Source organism: Chlamydotis macqueenii, chromosome 4, assembly GCF_036417535.1.
Source record: "Chlamydotis macqueenii isolate bChlMac1 chromosome 4, bChlMac1.mat, whole genome shotgun sequence".
In the NCBI taxonomy this organism is placed as follows: Eukaryota; Metazoa; Chordata; class Aves; order Otidiformes; family Otididae; genus Chlamydotis; species Chlamydotis macqueenii.
The window spans coordinates 82855453-82872494 of record NC_141559.1 but is presented as its reverse complement, the minus strand read 5'-3'; the positions used below and the strand labels follow the sequence as shown (position 1 = coordinate 82872494).

Sequence of the window (17042 nt, the reverse complement as noted above, 5' to 3'; positions counted from 1 at the left end):
TCACAAGCGCGTGGCTCTACAGGCTGTACGATACTCTCCCCGAGCACATCACCTCCCACCGCAGGATCCGGAAGAAAAGCCTCAGTGAGACGACAAACCCCTTGTCCGAGAGGATCTAAGATCGATAACAAACGCGAGAAACTACCCAGAAGCTACTTAAAGGGCTTACGCGTCCCTGTGATTTAAGAGTTTGCAGTGAATAACAGACGGCGCGCCTCCGAGCTCCGCTGCGACAGGCCAGGCTGCTGCTTCGCGCGATACAAGCCAGCAGGGTCCAGCGCCCGCCCCTCCCTCCCGCCGCCTGACCCTGCGGCTGTTGCTAGCGCTCAGCGGGTTTTCGGGGTTACGCGGAGCGCCCGGTGACGACCGCCCGGACTTCACGTGACACGCAGCGGCTCTCCCCTCCTGGCCGGAGATGTCTCCTTCACCACAACCCAAAGATGATGGGGCCAGACTGGTGCCTCCGCTCGCTCTCCGCCCGCGCACACGAACGTCACACCCAGCAGAATCCGAGAGGCATCACGCGGGCGGCTTGACCGGCACGTACCCCAGGACTCCTACCCAATACGGGAATTTGCAGTCTCCAGCCAATTAAACCATTCAATTATATATTTTGTTTCCAAGGGACGGCAAGAATTAATTCACTACAAGGGTTTTTTTTGTTTGCAAATCGCCGCTCTCCCAGTGCCAGGAGCTCGGATTGCTTTAATCACCGGCAACCGGCCACTGTTTCAGCTTCGCCTCCAAGCCGGAGGCGTCTCGTTAGCCAGCGCAGCGCAGCAGCAACGCGCTCTGCTTCGCCCAGCCCTCTCCCAGGGGTTCAGGGCTACCGGTCAGTGTCAGCGACTGGTTTTTAGGGGGCAGAGAAGAAATGGTCCTAAAGAACCCTCGTAGCCCCCTGGCGCGCTGCAGGGAGCACACGCAGCATCGGCGTGCAGAAGCTCAGCACGAATAGCAAAATCTCAGCCGTCTCCCCTCGTTCTGGCAAGCACGTTACTGCCAGCACGCAGAAGGTCTCGGAGGGTTTGTGCAGGACTCTGCTTCTTAGGTAAGCCATTAGTTAAGAGATTTGCAAAAGTCCTTTACAAAGAAAAGAAGTGGGGGGAAAAAAAAAAGGGGGAGGGATTAAAACAGTTATCTTCTTACCAGAGCGCTCGGTGGACAGACTGCTGTGTCTGCTCGGGGATTTGGTTACCTCAGGGACGTTGGCGGCCAAGCCCAGGCTGGCAGAAGAGATGGTGCTGTCGGATCCCAGGGAGGTGTTGGACTGCGTCAGGGACGACTTGCGCAGCTTGTTCTTCAAGAAGAAGCTCTTGACTTTGGATTTCTTGCCTCCAATGTCGTAGTCATCCTCCATGTCGAGGGCGCCCATGCTGCTGGGGATAATGGCAGAGGCCGACTCCAAGTCGTATTTCTTCTTGCCCTTCACCTTGTCCTTCAGCTTCCCGAAGGGCGACCGCGGCTTGTCCTTCAAGGATAGGTCGAACATGCTGGCCGTGAGGCTGTTGCGCGTGAACTGGATGCTCACCAGGATCTCACCACGCTCTTTCTCCTTCTTCCCAGCCTTGGAGTGTAGCTTGTGCCACCTGGAGCCAGAGAGGGAAGAAAAGTAAAGGCCACTCCGTCATTTCCAAGAGCCGCGAGCTGGAACGACCTCAGGGAGGATGCTGCTGAGCAGGAGCTAGGATGAGCGCCCCAGAAGTCATCAAAGATCTGATCCAGAGGTACACAGGACCAGACCTCTCCTGGAACCTCAGTGGTTCTGCAGGAGCTCCATCCCCATCCTAAAGCACTTCCACCTCACTCACCCTGGCACCAGAGGGCTACGCGTTTCACGAGGAGAGTTACTGGTGGCCGAATTTTTGTACGGTCAGTTGACACGTTGCTGCGAGCCCCTGTTTGAAAAACGACGGTGCTTTGTGCTTGCGTTTTAAATATTCAAAAGGCAGTGACTCAGAACAAATCCTTTCAAGTCAGGGACAGGACCGTAATGGCAAAGGCACTCAACAACATTCATTAAAATAACTTTAGGCCAGACCTTCCACGCCTCACCCTAAATGAAGATGCTGAAGTTTGCCTAGAAGCGTCCTTGCGTCAAGCTTTTAGAGGATGCTGCACCCCAGGAACCTTTACCAGGCAAGAGGAGCTGCCGTGCAGCACCCACTTTACCCAATCCTACCCCGGTTTGCTGGATTTTTTGGGAAATATCTGCATTCCCACAGCCGGCCGATGGCATTCTCCAGCCTGCGGTACAGCTTTGGGATCTGCCATGACCTGACGTGATGGTGGAGGATGCCGCACACCTATATATCCATCACCTTCTCCTCCTCCAAGTCCCTCAATTCTGCTGAAACTCCTGTAAAATTTGAGGCAGCCGGAAGCCTGAGCTGAGGAGGGAAAAGGATTTTATTCTAACACCCCTCGTTCTGGTCACCAAAGCCCAGCACCACACCACGAGGGCTGGTGAGAGCTCCCGAAGGAGATCTTGGCCACGTCCACCAGCACAAGAGCTTCAACCGACTCCGCGGCAGGTTACTGGGGGATGCTCCCTGCTGCCCTACCCCAGACAAAACCCGTAACGCAGACTTTTCTCCACGGCTTTGCAGGCAGAAATGGGAGGAGCATGGGAAAAGCCTCCAAAACATTCAATTTCATCCCAAAAAACAACGCCAACCCAGCATCCTTCGCCCCTTTCTGCTCCCGCGCGACGCCCCGTCTTTCTGCCGCGGTTCCAGGCGCCGCTTCAGCAGCACGAGCGGGTCCCCAGCACAGCCGCTGCCCCGGCAGCTCCGATCCCTCCCGAGTCAAAGTATTAAAATTCCCCAAGGAGATCCGTAGGTTCAGGACAGACCCTGTTTCTCTGTGACAAGCTTCACAGGTGAAACGCACAGCAACGGGAGGTGGAAGAAATTTCTAGACCTGGGTTAACATTTCCCCAATGATTTCCCAGAAAATAAAAAATCCCGGCAGTGTTTTACATGTACTTGAAAAGTGAGGTCACTGAAAAGAAAAAAAAAAGAAAAAAAAAAAGGGAAGGAAAATGTGAAGGGATGGAGCTGGGTGTGACCGCGCTGAAATCACCAGGGTGAGGAGAAAAGTTGAATTCCACCCTCCCGAAGTTCCTGAATCACTGCTGGGGAAGTTGCCGCACCTCGGATGAAGGGAGGAGCCGGAAAGTTTGGGGAACACACACCGCACCTTGGGAAGGGGCCACAAAGCCCCTGATTGGGATGCCTGGAGAAATAACAGGAGCGCACAGCTGGGGGTTCCCAGGTCCTTCACCAGCCAATTCTGCCGCCACCACAACGCAGCAGGGACAGCGCCTGGGATTCCGCCGGGCACGGACGCGGGATTAAATCCCCAGTGAAGCCATTCCTGTTCCTGCCACTTGCTTATCTCACCCCCTTTGAAAAATTGTCAGTGCCCAGGCTTCAAGCTTGAAATTATCCAGGCATCCAGGGAAAAAAAAAAAAAAAAAGCGGCATTAACCCCTTACGGCGAGATACCCGAACAGGCTGATCCGCTGCCAGGAGCGGGCGAGTCGGGCGGACGCTTCCCGTAGGAGCGGTGAGGAAAAGGCTGCTTGGAACAGGCTGCGGCCGCAGCGCATCCGAAGTCGCGTCGCTCACTTGGATGCAAGACCTGGAAGGAGTTCAAGCGGGAAGGGCTGCAGCAGGCTGCCAGCTGGGAGAGGAGAGGTTTGGGGGCTGAATCATTTAGCAGGAAAAGAGGGAAAAAAAAAAAAACAACACCTCACAAGTAGTTTTTATATCTTACGTCACCCCACGGAAAAAAAAAAAAAAACAGAGAGAAAATCTGGGTAGATTAACATAAGGAAAGGCATAAGCCTGAGGATGACGAGACGCAGCAGCCCCAAGAACCCCGCGCCGGCGCAGCTCACACGGATACGCGCCCAGCATCTCCCGTCCCTCACTGCCGTCCCAGTTATTTGGGTGCCTGGTAGCGACGCCTTTGAAAGGAAAAGCCGTAAAACCCGATCTCCTTCAAAAAGCGTCTGTTCAAAGCAAAGCCTCTGCTGGTGCTGGATTAAAGAGCTATTTTTGGTTCCCCAGACCTCATCAGCAGTCGGGACTACACCTCAAACAGGGAACTGAGCTATTTTTAGGCTGAGCTCTAAGTTTATGGCACAAAATGAGCGTTTGGGAGGATTAAGTTGTTCCATGTTGGGTTTTTTTATGAATCAGTTCCAGTGGAAACAGGAGGTGCAAACACCGCCTCGCTTGGGATGCGGCAGGAGAGCAGCACTGGGGCGGGCTTCAAATCCCAGCCCAGCTAAACCCAAACTCCCGCAGCACCTTCTCACTGTTAACTCCATCCCAAAGCCTCCCCAGTCCCAAATCCCCCCAGATTGCGAGGACTCGCTTCTTGGACGCCTCTCTTGAGAACGGTGCCAGCAGTTTGGGTCCAGCTCCTCGCTGCACAGGACATCCAGGATAAACCTCTGGCCACCTGCTCCCAGGGTGCTGTTCTTAGCCAGGTCTGGAGGGGCCACAGCCTGACGTGGATTTTGCTGGTTAAAAAATGTTAAATTCAAGAGGGACTCCTGTCCCACTGCCGGAGCTGGTGGGGACGGGGAGAAGGATTGCTCCTAGCCGAGGAGAAGTGCTCGCTGCCCGGGTCTGTGCTCCTTCCCTTGCCCCCTGTGACTGGAAACGATTCTCCCCCTGCACAAAGAGCGGAGGGCGCCTGGGTTTGCGACCCCTCAAAGGCAAAAAGCTTCACCCAGCACCACCCCAGGCTCTGCCCTCCGTGGATGCCGCGGCAGGGAAGGGACGGGCGGGCACGCAGCCCCCGGGGATCTCTGCAGGGGGAAGGAAGCAGCAAGCAGCCCCAGCACACAGGGACAGGAGAGGAAACCTCAAACAGAAACTCCCCACAGACGCCCCAGAAAGGGGAAGCAGCTGGAGGGCCCCGCGAGCTCTCGGGCAGCTCCTGGGAAGCCAGAGGGTTGCAAGCTCACGTCCCGCCGCCGTTAACGCCGCTTGCGAGCACTGGCGTACGGCGGAGGGCTGTGCACGCTCATTTAGGTCACCGTGTCTCATCAGCACACCTGAACTGCCTCCAGTTTCAGTAAAACTCCTTCCCGTGCTTCTCTCTCCTCCTCCGAGAGTCAAGGAGAACGGGGAGGCACGCCGCACGGCTGCCAAAAGGCAGGTTTGGGAGGAAAAGCAGAAAGCGCTCGGCGTCTATTTTTACATTCGCTGTTGCCGGGATCAATCGGAGCAGCGAGGGAGGCACGGAGAGCGGAGCACAAAGCACTGCTGGAGCTGCAGGCCCCCCAAAACCACGTGCTTTCCCCTCATCCTCCAGCAGCATCCCGTACCGGAAAGCCAACTCGTGCTGAGCAAAGGGAAAAAACCACCCTGGCAAGAGCGCAGGAGCCGTTTGTTACGGAGGGAAAGCAACCCCACGGACGACGCTACAGGATGGATCTGCTCGGGGTCAGCGCCTGGTTCACGCCGTCCTCCCTCCCTGCTCTTCATCCTCCGTCGGGCTGCAAGTGACCATTTATGGAGCCCCCACTCCCAAAAATCCAGCTCAGCCAGACCTACCTTGCCCCAAAAGACCTGTCCAACACGCCCCGAGTACCTTCAGCAGTGGTTTTCCAGTCTCACTCCCAGCCTGGCCCCAGTGCTTTACCAGCAGCAGGTTGCAGAGAGGTTCCTCGGGCGGTTAAGTCCCGCAGTAACTTGCGGGATTCACGGACGGACACAGGGAAGGACGCACAGCCAGAGCGTTTCTGGAGCGCTTCGGCGGTCAGCCACTTCCCAAACGCCTCCAAAATTGCTCGGCGTTGCCGAGGTGGCCAAGGCTGACCTCGCACCACGCAGAAACGCTCCTGCCCCGCACAACTCGGCTGCCTGAGCTGCGGGACGCAACAAGAGACAGCCCAACACCTCTTCCCCAGAGCACCAGCCTGTCATTTACTGCTGATTCATCCCTGCAACCAGGTCTTCCCCGCTGATGAAGAGTCCCAAGTCTTTAATTAAAGACTATTTGGGCCCCTGCAGCGACAGAGAGAGCAGGACGCAGTGCCCAAAAGGCAACCCAGGGAAAATACGAATGTTGGCGGAAGGGGCCAGCGCTCCTCCTGGCACGACCCCGACCTTGACGGGCACGGCGCGGGCAGCGAAGAGGCATTTTGGTGAGACGAGAGCTGAAGCAGCCCTGCGGAAACGCGCACGTCGCACCGGGCCAGGAGGAAGCTCGCCTGCCCGAGAAGGGAAGCATAGGGTGGAAAACAACCCAGCCCTGGGGAGTTCTGTGCTTTTTTTTTTGTCTGGCTTCACGGTTTTTTGACACAGCTTCCCCCGCCGGCGCTGGGAAGCTTTTCTGCAGCGTAGGTTCGTTCCGTGTTGGTTTTGGATGGCCTGGTTTGCAAGGTGATCCCCGTAAGCTGCTAAAAGCACAGATGGAAAATAAACACAGGCTGGTTCCCCCGCAGATGGGGAAGAAAGGGCTCGAGCAGCCGAGGTGGGAAGAAGTTCATCTCTCCAAACGTTCCTCTGAGAAGGGCTCGAAAAAAAAACCCGAATAAACCAACCCCCACAGCTGGTGAGAGAATTCAGCTCACTGCTAGAGGGAGGATGGAGCTACGGACTCGGTGCTGGCGCTCCAAGGGATGTATCACCGCAGCCGATGCGGGAGCACAGGACAACCAGGAACCCGCACGAGAAAACCGCGCCACCCACTCACACCCGCGCTGGGACAGAGAAGCTGCTGCTCTGCCGTATCCACAGCCTCGTCCCACGGCTCGCAGGCCAGAAGCGAGCTGCTGGCACTCCAGTGCGGCTCCATGGCAAGGAAGAGCCTGCAAACCTGCAAGGCACCATGAAAACCAGGACCAAAAAAAATAAAACTAGCCCTGCTTGTGTCCACAGCTCGCTGGCAAGCCTGCTGCAACACCCAGGCCGTGCTACGGAGCTGGTGCTCCAGGCACAAGCTCCATCCCAGCAAGGTCCCAAGCATCCTCACTCCCGCATCCCAGCCCTGCCCTTGGCTATGGGGGATACTGGGATGGCCCAGCCCAGCAGAGCCCCCAAACAGGCTGTTTCCTTCACCCTGTACGCAGAGGAGACAGAGGATGGCTGCCCAGCCACCCCACTGCCCCCAGATCTGCCCCTACGGCCTCTGTGCTGGCTGGCAGAGGCAAACAGGGGTGCGTGACGGCACGGAGAGGGACGGTTTCGGGAGCAGGGTAGACACCGGGGACGGAGGAGAGCTGTGAACCACCAGGACGGTGCAGGCATGGCAGCAAGGGCAGGTAACTTCGTCGCAAACGAAGCTAAGATGATCAGAGGCCTTCCCCTCTCTCGCACAGGATCGGGAGGTAGGAAGGAGGAGAGAGGGAAGATTTAAGGAGCTGTAAAACAGAGCATGAAACATTAATGAATGGAGAGGAGATTGTAATAGCAGAAGACAGAAAGCGATCTCTTCAGCTATATTTATCTGCTCACACTCCAGAGCGTCCAAGGTTTGCGTCCTCCGAGCCATGAGCCAGCCAACAAACCACGTCTGTGGTCACGAAATGACCCGAACTGCCCGGCCAGCGCTGCCCCAGCACGGCAAGACCGGGGCACGAGCCCGCTGCGCGAGGACGGGAGGGGAGGCGGCGCTGGCGACCCACTGCACGAGAAACCAAGGGCACAAAGAAGCGTTAAAAACCGCGCCCCGAGCTGACTTTGCAGGATCGCCGAGCGCCACAGACACGGAGGAGCTGTTCTGCAGGCTCCCCCGCTGCACCCGCCTCTGGGGAGCTGCTTCAGGCACAACTCGGCGCGCGCGGGACGGGCAGGGGGAACACATTTTTGCTGTAAACCCTTTTCCACTTCCAGCTGGGAAGATCACCACGTCAAGGCTCGCACGGAGAACGTAGTACCTAGAGGCAACGCGAGGCTGGGGAAGGCAGTGCCTGTCTGGAGGGGAAACCAACCCCGAGCGCTCCACGCCGCTGAAAACACCGGCTACCCCCGCTGCGGCACCAGGTCACGCACCGATTCTTCATTCGTCGCATCAACAGACGCTGCGACCCGCTCTCGGGCACGTCATGCATGTGAAAAAGGGGGGAAAAAAGGGGAAAAGGAATAAATTTGAAGCCCAGCAGCACGCTGGTCTAATTACACACACCTTCATCCTTGGCGGACTTGCTGGTGAAGAGACGCACGCGCTGGAAACGCAGATCCGGGGAGGCCAAGGGCTGCTGCTCCGGGAAGGGGGCTCCCAAACCCCCAGCCTGGGCTGGGGACGCCATCCCGCTGGAAACCCAAACCCCGCGGCCCCGGCCAAGCTTCTGAGAAAGCAAGCCGAGCGCAGGCTCTGACAAGCCTGCAACACAGCCGCGTCCAGAGCAAGAGGATTTCACCAGGCGAGACAACACCAGAGCACCTGGAGCCCGCTGGGGGCAGGGAGCCCATTTTCCCTCCGCGCCGGCGCCCACGTAAGCGCATTCGCAAGCCGGCTACAGCGGACGGGCGGAATACCCCGGTCTGGACTCTGCCCTGGCAGCAGCCACGGCACAGACACGCTCCGTCCCGACGGATGCTCTCCCTCCGGTGACAGTGACAAAGAAGCGGAGGGTCTCCAGCAGACCCCTGAGCGGTGACACGTCGCTCCGAGGGACCCTGCAGGAAATATTTCGCCAGACTCTGTAGGGAAGAGATCCCACCTGGGATAGATGAACCAAGGCTCCTGAAGCGTGGCGCGAGCGCTAGCTGAACTCGCCACACGCAATAGCACCAGCTCCACCCGCCTCTGGAGCTTTGTACCAACAGGTTCAGGGTGTTTTCTGAGCTGACCGTGGGGTTTTCTGCAGCTGCGAAGAGAAAAAGCCAGCTGGAGGCAGTTAGGGCTCTGCAGACCAGCATGAAACTGAGAAGGAAGCCTGAATCTGCAGCTTTTTGGGTTTAAAGATGACTTGCCCAGCCTCCAGCAGCGCAGAGAGCACCTCGACCTGATTTTTGGCAGGACTAACCCTCTCCTCCCCTTGCTCGGCGGCGTTTCGACACAGCAAGGCGTTTCCTGGCTCGGCTGAGACACAACAACCCCTTACAGCAGCCTTTCCAGCCCGAAAACAAGGATTTCATCGCAGCCAGAGTTGCTCACTGCTGCTCTCGGCCACCCTGGAGACCTTCACCGGCCTTTCTGGGCGCCTCCGATCGCAGCCTTGAGGAAGACAGCTCTGTTTGCCCTTCTATTAAAACCCTTCATCCCCAAACTATCACGGGACAGCCATTTCCTCTCCACCCTGCTGCAAGGTCTCTTCCTCTCCTAGGCCTAAGGGCAGAGGTGCAGTAATTTGGCCTCACCTCGTGCCTGACAGGGAGCAGAAAGCGAGCTCCGACCCCAGATGTGAACATCTCCCCCCTAAGAGACGCCACCAGAAGCCAAGGCCGAGCAGCGGGAACGGCGATGAGCACCAAACCGCCGCTAACGATCTCCACTGGTTTTAATTGAACAAAGGGGGGCGACGGCCGCAAGCGCCAGGCGGAGGAGAGAGACGAGAGCGGGGAAACACGAGGGCGGCACCACAGAAAGCGCGTTACCTTGCCACAGCGAGGAGGGGATGTGAGGGGTCCGACCAGGATGGGACGGGAGAAGAGCCCGGCTGGAAGAGTTCAGCACGCAGAGGAAAGTTTTACTCCAAGTGGCTTCTTTGCCGATGGAGAGCGTCTTGTTCCGGCTGCCAGGGCGGACGTGCCGTGACCGCCCCGGCAAAGGGCCGCGCGCGAGCCCAGAGCCCTCCACGCGACCAGCCCTGGCCCCTCTGCAGCTGAGGAGGGACAGGACCGAGTAACGGGAACTGCGGCAAGGAGGGCTCCAGGGAACGCGGAGCTGGGCTTATTTCGCAGGGGCAACGGCTCCGCAAGACCAGCTCCCTTTCGCAGAGACGCCGACGTGCTCGCTGCCGTTGCTCCCCGTCCGAGGCGGCAGCCAGCACGCAACTGCAAGTCACTGCAGGGAGACACCGGAGCCAGGAATCACAGCTCCTCTGCTCCTCCACCGCGCCGCCCACCCAAGGGACGCCACCGCCAAGGGGAAAACGCAGCCTGATGGGTGTCGGACCAAAGCTCTCACCTCGCTGCAGCCGGAGCCGTTCCCGCTCTCCCCACATGCTCTGGTGACGGGGGCGGACGCGGAGGTAACGCTCCCCAGCTCGCTGCCATGCCGCAGGGAAGGCAGGACGAGCCCCCGCAGGGGACTGCGACGGCATTTCCGGGATGTCAGGAAGGAGATGCGATAGCTGCCTCGCGAGTACGGGGAAAAACCCTCTCCTGCTGGGCTGAGCCCTCGTTTCGGAACACCCGAGCACCCCGCCGAGCGACCACGTCTCCCTGCGTGCCTGCGCCGAGCCAGCAGCGCTGGAGGACCCACCGGTTACAGCTGGACACGGTGACGGTCACCACACCAGTATGAAAGCGCTTTATCACACAGCTTCATCCCGCTGGCGGCGCTGGGCTCCGGGCTCCCAAAAAACGAGGCAGGGCGGAGAGCTGCAGGGCCCAGGTCACGCGTGAAAAACAAAAACACCACAGGGCTCAAGTGGAAAGGGAGAAATGATGCCCAGCGCTGTTGCGGAGCCAGTCCCAAGCTCTGGAGCTGGCTGAGCGTGGGACAAGCCTTGGGATGCCCAAAAAGGCCACGAGAGCTCTCAGGCTGCTCTTGTGCAACTCCAAGAGTTGATTTTTCTCCCAGGCAAAACACTAAAACGACCAAGGACGGAGACATTCGGCTGAACGAGGCAGCTCACAAACACCCCCGGATGCCGGCTGATGGCTCGTTCCTGGAAAAGAGTCCAAGCTCGACGGAACATTTTCCACCGAGCTGAAAACAAGCATAAAATCCACCACCGGCAAAGTTTCCGCACAACAAAAATCAGGAAAACGAGAGCAAGGTCAACACGCTGACAATCGAGGCCTTTTTTTAAGGGAGGTCCCATTCCAGCTGGCAGCAGTTTTATGCCCAGAAGCGAGGACTGAAGACGGGGTCCTAAAAATTGGCGTGTGGCAGAGACTCAGCTTACGCATCCCTCGCCCAGGGGCGGTTATCTCCGCTGCGCAGGCCGGGGCGTGCTCCGCGGTGCAGTCCTGGAACGGGGGAGCCTGTGTTTGTTTCGCTATTTTTTAATCTAGGGCTAAAATTTCCCCCTAAACAGGGACGCAGGGCACAAGCTCTCCGTCACGTTTTCCGCGCTCGCTTCCATCACCGGGGGCCACGGGTGAAGATAAAGAGCCGTAAAAGCTCTCGTGATGCTCAACGGCACGAGGGGAAGTTGGTTTTCCTTACGCAAGCGAAGCTACAGGAAGGGAGGGAGACGGACAGCAAAAATCCTGGGGACCTCCTGCCTCGCAGCCCAGCTCCCCTCCTCGGGCTGCAGGAACGGTGCCGCTGGGGCGACCAGCGGCCGTGACGGGCGGCACACGCTGGACGTTGCGCCCGTGGGATTAACAGCCCCTGACGCCGAGACCTTTGAGACCGGACCACGGGCTCAGGCTCCCAAAACCTTCACGGGACTGTCGCAGGGCCCCCCACTTGGTCAACTTCTGCCACCGGGAGCGCGGCGTTCCTCGAGACGCGGCTCCTAGCCCAGCTCCCGGCGCGGGGCTCGCTACCCAAACCGCAAAGAGGACGGAAAGTTATTTCCCGTCCTCCCGCGCCAAAACAACGCGCCTCTCCCGGCGCGCCCGAAAGGCGGCGGATCGGCTCGCTCTGAAGCCTGCGCACCACGCTGGTTTGAATTAGGCCCAGCGAATTCAGGTCCAACTCCTCCGACACCGCCCGTTCTCCAGGCAGCGCTAATAAAAGCAAAATAAACACCGGGGGGGAAACGCTCAGCCGCTAACTCCGGGGTTAGTCACTTCTCCTCCGTGCCCACGCTCCCATTTTAGGGCAAGCGGCAGTCCCCACGGGCTGCAGATGCAAACGAGCCGCGTTTCTCCACGGGAAAAGTTTTTCCGACCCCTTTTCAGGCCGATCTCGCTCTCCAGGAGCGAGGCCGCGCTGTCTGCCAGGCGCCAGCGGCCGTGCCCTCGTAGGAGGGCGAGGGAGGCTCCTCTCCAAGTCTGCAGCTTCGGGCAGCGCGCCAGCCGAATTCCTGGGGTCCGGGGAGCCAGCGAGCAACGGGGACGATCCCGAAGGAGCACAGCTCAAAAAATTTCTTCCCTAAGGAATTTCATCCACATTCCTGCTCGGCAAAGGCTAGAAAACATTATTATTGTTTTAAACTCTGCTGGGGGAAGGAGGAAGAACAGCAAATCCCCCCCGAGCAGGGATTTACGCTGGAGGCAACACAGGGCTGGGGGTTCGGTTCCCCGAACCGGGGGACGCTCCTGCAGCAGCACAGGTGATAAACTAGGTCACGCCGACGGCCCACCGAGCCGGTGGGGGCTGCAAAGCCGCCGTAGCCGTGGGAAGGGCGAACCACCGCGCGCATCTGTGCCACGGCTTCCCAGGAACAACAGACGCCGAGGAAGACCCTCGCGGGACGCAGAGGGACGTCGCGGCATCCTGTCCCACGGGGAGGGAGGATCCTGTGATGCCCTGTCCCACAGAACTCGCTTTCGGGGGGAACAGCGGGACCCTGAGACACCCCACCCTCCACAGCACCCTTTCCTGGAGTGTACGATGACGTCCCACCCGCTGTGATGCCCTTCCCAGAGCATCCACTGGTCCTGCGGTGCCCTTCCTGGGTCATACACGGACCCCACGCCACCCCATCCCTTGTGACACCCTTCCCAGGGTGCCCACGATTCCCCGTGACACCCATCCTGGTGGCTGCACGGCCCCTGTGATGGCGGGTGACCTCCCAGGGCACGCATGGTCCCCGTGATTCCCCATCCCCAGCGACAGCCTCTTTGGGGCGTGCGGGGACCCTGTGACACCCTACGTGCTGCAAAGCCCTTTTCTGGGGCGCAGATGGACCTCACCACACCCTGCCTCCTGCAATGCCCTTCCTGGGGCACACGCGGACCCCCGTGACACTCGACCCACGGCGATGTCCTTCCTGGGGCTCACATGGACCCACAATGTCCGTCCTGGGGCAGGCAGGGACCCTGTGATGCCCATCCTGGGGCTCAGATGGATCCACGATGCCCATCCCGGCCCCACACAGATCCACGACGCCCATCCCGGGGCACGCAGGGACCCCGTGATGTCCATCCCGGGGCTCACATGGACCCACGATGTTCATGCTGAGGCATGGAGAGACCCTGAGACAACCATCCTGGGGCAGGCGGGGACCCATGATGCCCATCCTGGGCCTCAGAGGGACCCCGTAACACCCATCCTGGGGCTCAGATGGATCCACGACGCCCATCCCGGCCCCACACAGATCCACGACGCCCATCCCGGGGCACGCAGGGACCCCGTGATGTCCATCCCGGGGCTCGCATGGATCCACGACACCCATCCCGGGGCACGCAGGGACCCCGTGATGTCCATCCCGGGGCTCGCATGGATCCACGACACCCATCCCGGGGCACGCAGGGACCCCGTGATGTCCATCCCGGGGCTCGCATGGATCCACGACGCCCATCCTGGGGCACGCAGGGACCCCGTGATGTCCATCCCGGGGCTCGCATGGATCCACGACGCCCATCCCGGGGCACGCAGGGACCCCGTGATGTCCATCCCGGGGCTCGCATGGATCCACGACACCCATCCCGGGGCACGCAGGGACCCCGTGATGTCCATCCCGGGGCTCGCATGGATCCACGACGCCCATCCCGGGGCACGCAGGGACCCCGTGATGTCCATCCCGGGGCTCGCATGGATCCACGACGCCCATCCTGGTGCTCACACGGACACCACGACACCCACCCTGGGGCTCATTTGGATCCCCGACGCCCATCCCGGGGCACACGGACCCCATGACACCCACCCCACAGGCCTCCCCCGCCCCGTCCCTCTGGGCAGGACCCACTCACCGCTCGTGGGGCGCGCGGCCCTGCTGCAGGGCGGGCTCCAGGGGCACCACGGCCTGGCCCAGGAACCGGTCCATGCCCACCAAGGCCCGGTGCATGACGGTGAGCACCAGGCCGCCGCGGGCCAGGCCCGCCGGGGTGCCCAGCTCGGGGGGCAGCTCGAAGGCGCACTCCTCCCGCCATTCGGGGTTGCCGGTGCTCTTCTCGGCCACCGAGGTGCTGTACTTCTCGCGGCCCAGCTGGATGATGGTGTAGGCGTCGCTGGTGCCCGGTTTGCCGCCGCCCTTGCACCGCAGCCCGCGGGCCCGCACCACCGTTACCTGGACGTGGGTGGGCAGCCAGGCCGGAGACCCCTCGGCGGGAAGCGCGGCAGCCCGCAGCAGCGCCATGACGGGGGCGCTCAGAGGACGCCGGACCGGATAGGACCGGACCGGACCGGACCGGACCGGACCGGACCGGACCGGGCAGGGCCGGGCTGGGCCGGACCCCGCGCCGCCGCCGCCGCTGCCGCAGCCGGGCCGCAGCGCGAGCGCCAGGGGCCGCCTCGCCCCCGCCCCACACCAAGCCCCGCCCACGGGCGGCTCCGACCCCGCCCCCGCCCGCCTCCGACTCCGCCCCCCGCCCCGCCAACCCCGCCCCTAGCGTAGCACCGCCCCCTTTGCGAGGCCCCGCCCCTCGCGAAGGGCGTGGGGAGGGGCGGGGGCTGCGCAGCGGCGGTTCCCGCACCGCGTCCGGTCCCGCAGCGGGCCGGGGCCCACGCAGAGTGTCGCGGGTGTCGCGACATGTCCCGGGGGGGGGGGGAAGGCGGAGGGGAGGGGGGGGGGTCACGTCTGTGTGCCCCGACGCGCCGTGCGAGCTCGTGCGCGCGCGCAGGTGTGCGCGTGCGAGCGTGAACATGCGTGTCCGCGCGTGTGAGTGCACTTCGCGTGCACCTGTACGCGTGAGCATAAGTGTCCCTGCACGCGCATGCGCTTTGCACGCATGTGCGAGCGTGAGCATGCGTGTCCATGTGTGTGCAAGTACTTTGCACGCATGCACAAGCGTGTGTGTCCATGCGTGTGTGTGCACTTTGCACGCACAGGTAAACGTGAGCACGTGTGTCCGTGTGTGTGCATGCACTTTGCGTATACCTGCAAGCCTGAGCGTGTGCGTCCATGAGTGTGCGTGTACTTTGCACACACGTGCAAGCGCGAGCATGTGTGTTCATGCATGTGTATGCGCTTTGCACTCAATGTGCAAGCGCGAGCATGTGTGTGTCCATGTGTGTGCACGTACTTTGCACGCACGCGCAAGTGTGAGCATGTGTGTCCATGTACACTGCATGCATGTGAAAGCATGAACATGCAAAGGACATGCATGTACATATACTTCACACGTGCGTGTGTGCACTTTGCACGCACAGGCAAACGTAAGCATGTGTGTCCACACGTGTGCGTGCACTTTGCGCATACATGCAAGCGTGAGCACGTGTGTCCATGCGCGTGTGTGCGCTTTACATGCGCGTGTATGCACGAACATGCTTCCGTGCACGTACATGCACCTTGCACACACGTGCAAATGCGAGCGTGTGTCCACGCACACGCGAGCACACGTGTGCACCCGCAGCCGTGCCCCACGGCGCCTGTGCCCCGGACGGCGCCTTACCGGGGCCTCTGCAGCCTTCCCCCTCCAACACGCGTGTGCGTGTCCCATTCCCGGCGTGTTCCCCTCGGGATTTTTCCCGGGGGACGACGGTGACACGGAGCCACCTTTCCCCTTCCCGATTTCCGCGCCCCGCAGCCGGGGACAGCCGCGGCCCGGCTAGGCCGCGACCCCAATTACGCGCCCCAAACCCCGCTCCGCTGACCCGAACAACCCCGCCGCGCCACCGAACCCCGCGTTCCCCGGCCCCTCCAGCAAGGTCGCGCCAAAAAAAAACCCGACCCTGCCGGGGTGCGGCATTTTGGGAGCTCACGGCCGGGCCGTGGCGGGGCGACCTGGGACCCCGGGGCTCCGATGGCGGCGCGATAAGGGGCGTCGGGCCCGCCTCGGTTAATGGGCCGCGGCTGGGCCGCTCTGCTCTATCGCTCCCATCTCCGCCATCAAACCGGCGGCAATTTGGGATTTTTTTTTTTTTTTTGGGGTGGTTGGTTTGTTTTTTTTTTTTGGCCTCCCTTGTGCCTTCCCCCGGGGGCCCGGGGCCGTCCGTTCCGCTCGGCCGCGGGGACGCAGGGTGTCCTGACGGGGTTGCGGGGCGTTGTACGGGGGCGACGGCCCCTTTGGGGTCACTGTGTCCCTTTTGGGGGTACAATGTCCCCTTTAGGGTCACTACGTTCCCTTTGGGGGTCACAGTGTCCCCTCTGGCATTGCTGTGTCCCCTTTGGCGTGCAATGTCCCCTTTGGGGTCACTATGTCCCTTTTGGGGGTGCAAGATCCCCTTTGGGGTCACTGTGTCACTTTTGGGCTTTCTATGTCCCCTTTGGGGTCTCTATGTCCCCTTTGGGGGTCCAATGTCCCTTTTGGGGTCACTTTGTCCCCTTTAGGGTCACTGTGTCCCCTTTGAGGGTGCAACGTCCCCTTTGGGGGTCACAGTGTCCCCTCTGGGGTTACTATGTCCCCTGTATTGTCCCCTTTGGGGTTGCAATGTCCCTTTTGGGGGTGCAATGTCCCCTTTGGGGGTGCAATGTCCCCTTCGGGGGGGTCACAGTGTCCCCTTTGGGTCTTTAAGTCCCCTCTGGGGTCTCTGTGTCCTTTCTGGGGTTGCCACATCCTCTTTTGGGGTGCAATGTCCCCTTTGGGGTCACTCTGCCCCTTTTGGGGGTCCAATGTCCCCTTTAGAGTCTCTATGTCCCCTTTAGGGTCGCTGTGTCCCCTCTGCGGTCTCCATGTCCCCTTTGTGTCCCTATGTCCCCTTTGGGGATGCGATGTCCCCTTTGGCATCACTATGTCCCTTTTTTTTGGTTTCCATGTCCTCTTCGGGGTCGCTGCGTCCCCTTCGGGGTCTCCATGTCCCCTTTGGGGTCACTATGTCCCCTCTGGGGTCGCCACATCCCCTTTGGGGGTGTTGTGTCCCCTTTGGGGGTGCGGTGTCCCCTTTGGCACCACCATGTCCCCTTTTGGGAT

General features: G+C 60.6%; 1 protein-coding gene across 3 annotated transcripts in view; it reads right to left on the bottom strand.

Moving 5' to 3' along the window:
- RAB11FIP5 (RAB11 family interacting protein 5) overlaps nt 1-14454 on the bottom strand; it is a 36730-nt gene extending 22276 nt beyond the window's left edge. For all 3 annotated transcript variants that reach the window (XM_086747886.1, XM_086747887.1, XM_086747888.1), the window contains exons 1-2: nt 13944-14454; nt 1147-1586 (exon numbers count right to left, since the gene is read on the bottom strand). In XM_086747886.1, coding sequence (XP_086604012.1) covers nt 1147-1586; nt 13944-14329 — 826 coding nt within the window. In that variant the 5' untranslated portion in view covers nt 14330-14454. The remainder of the gene's footprint in view (nt 1-1146; nt 1587-13943) is intronic.
- Nucleotides 14455-17042: the final 2588 nt, after the last annotated feature.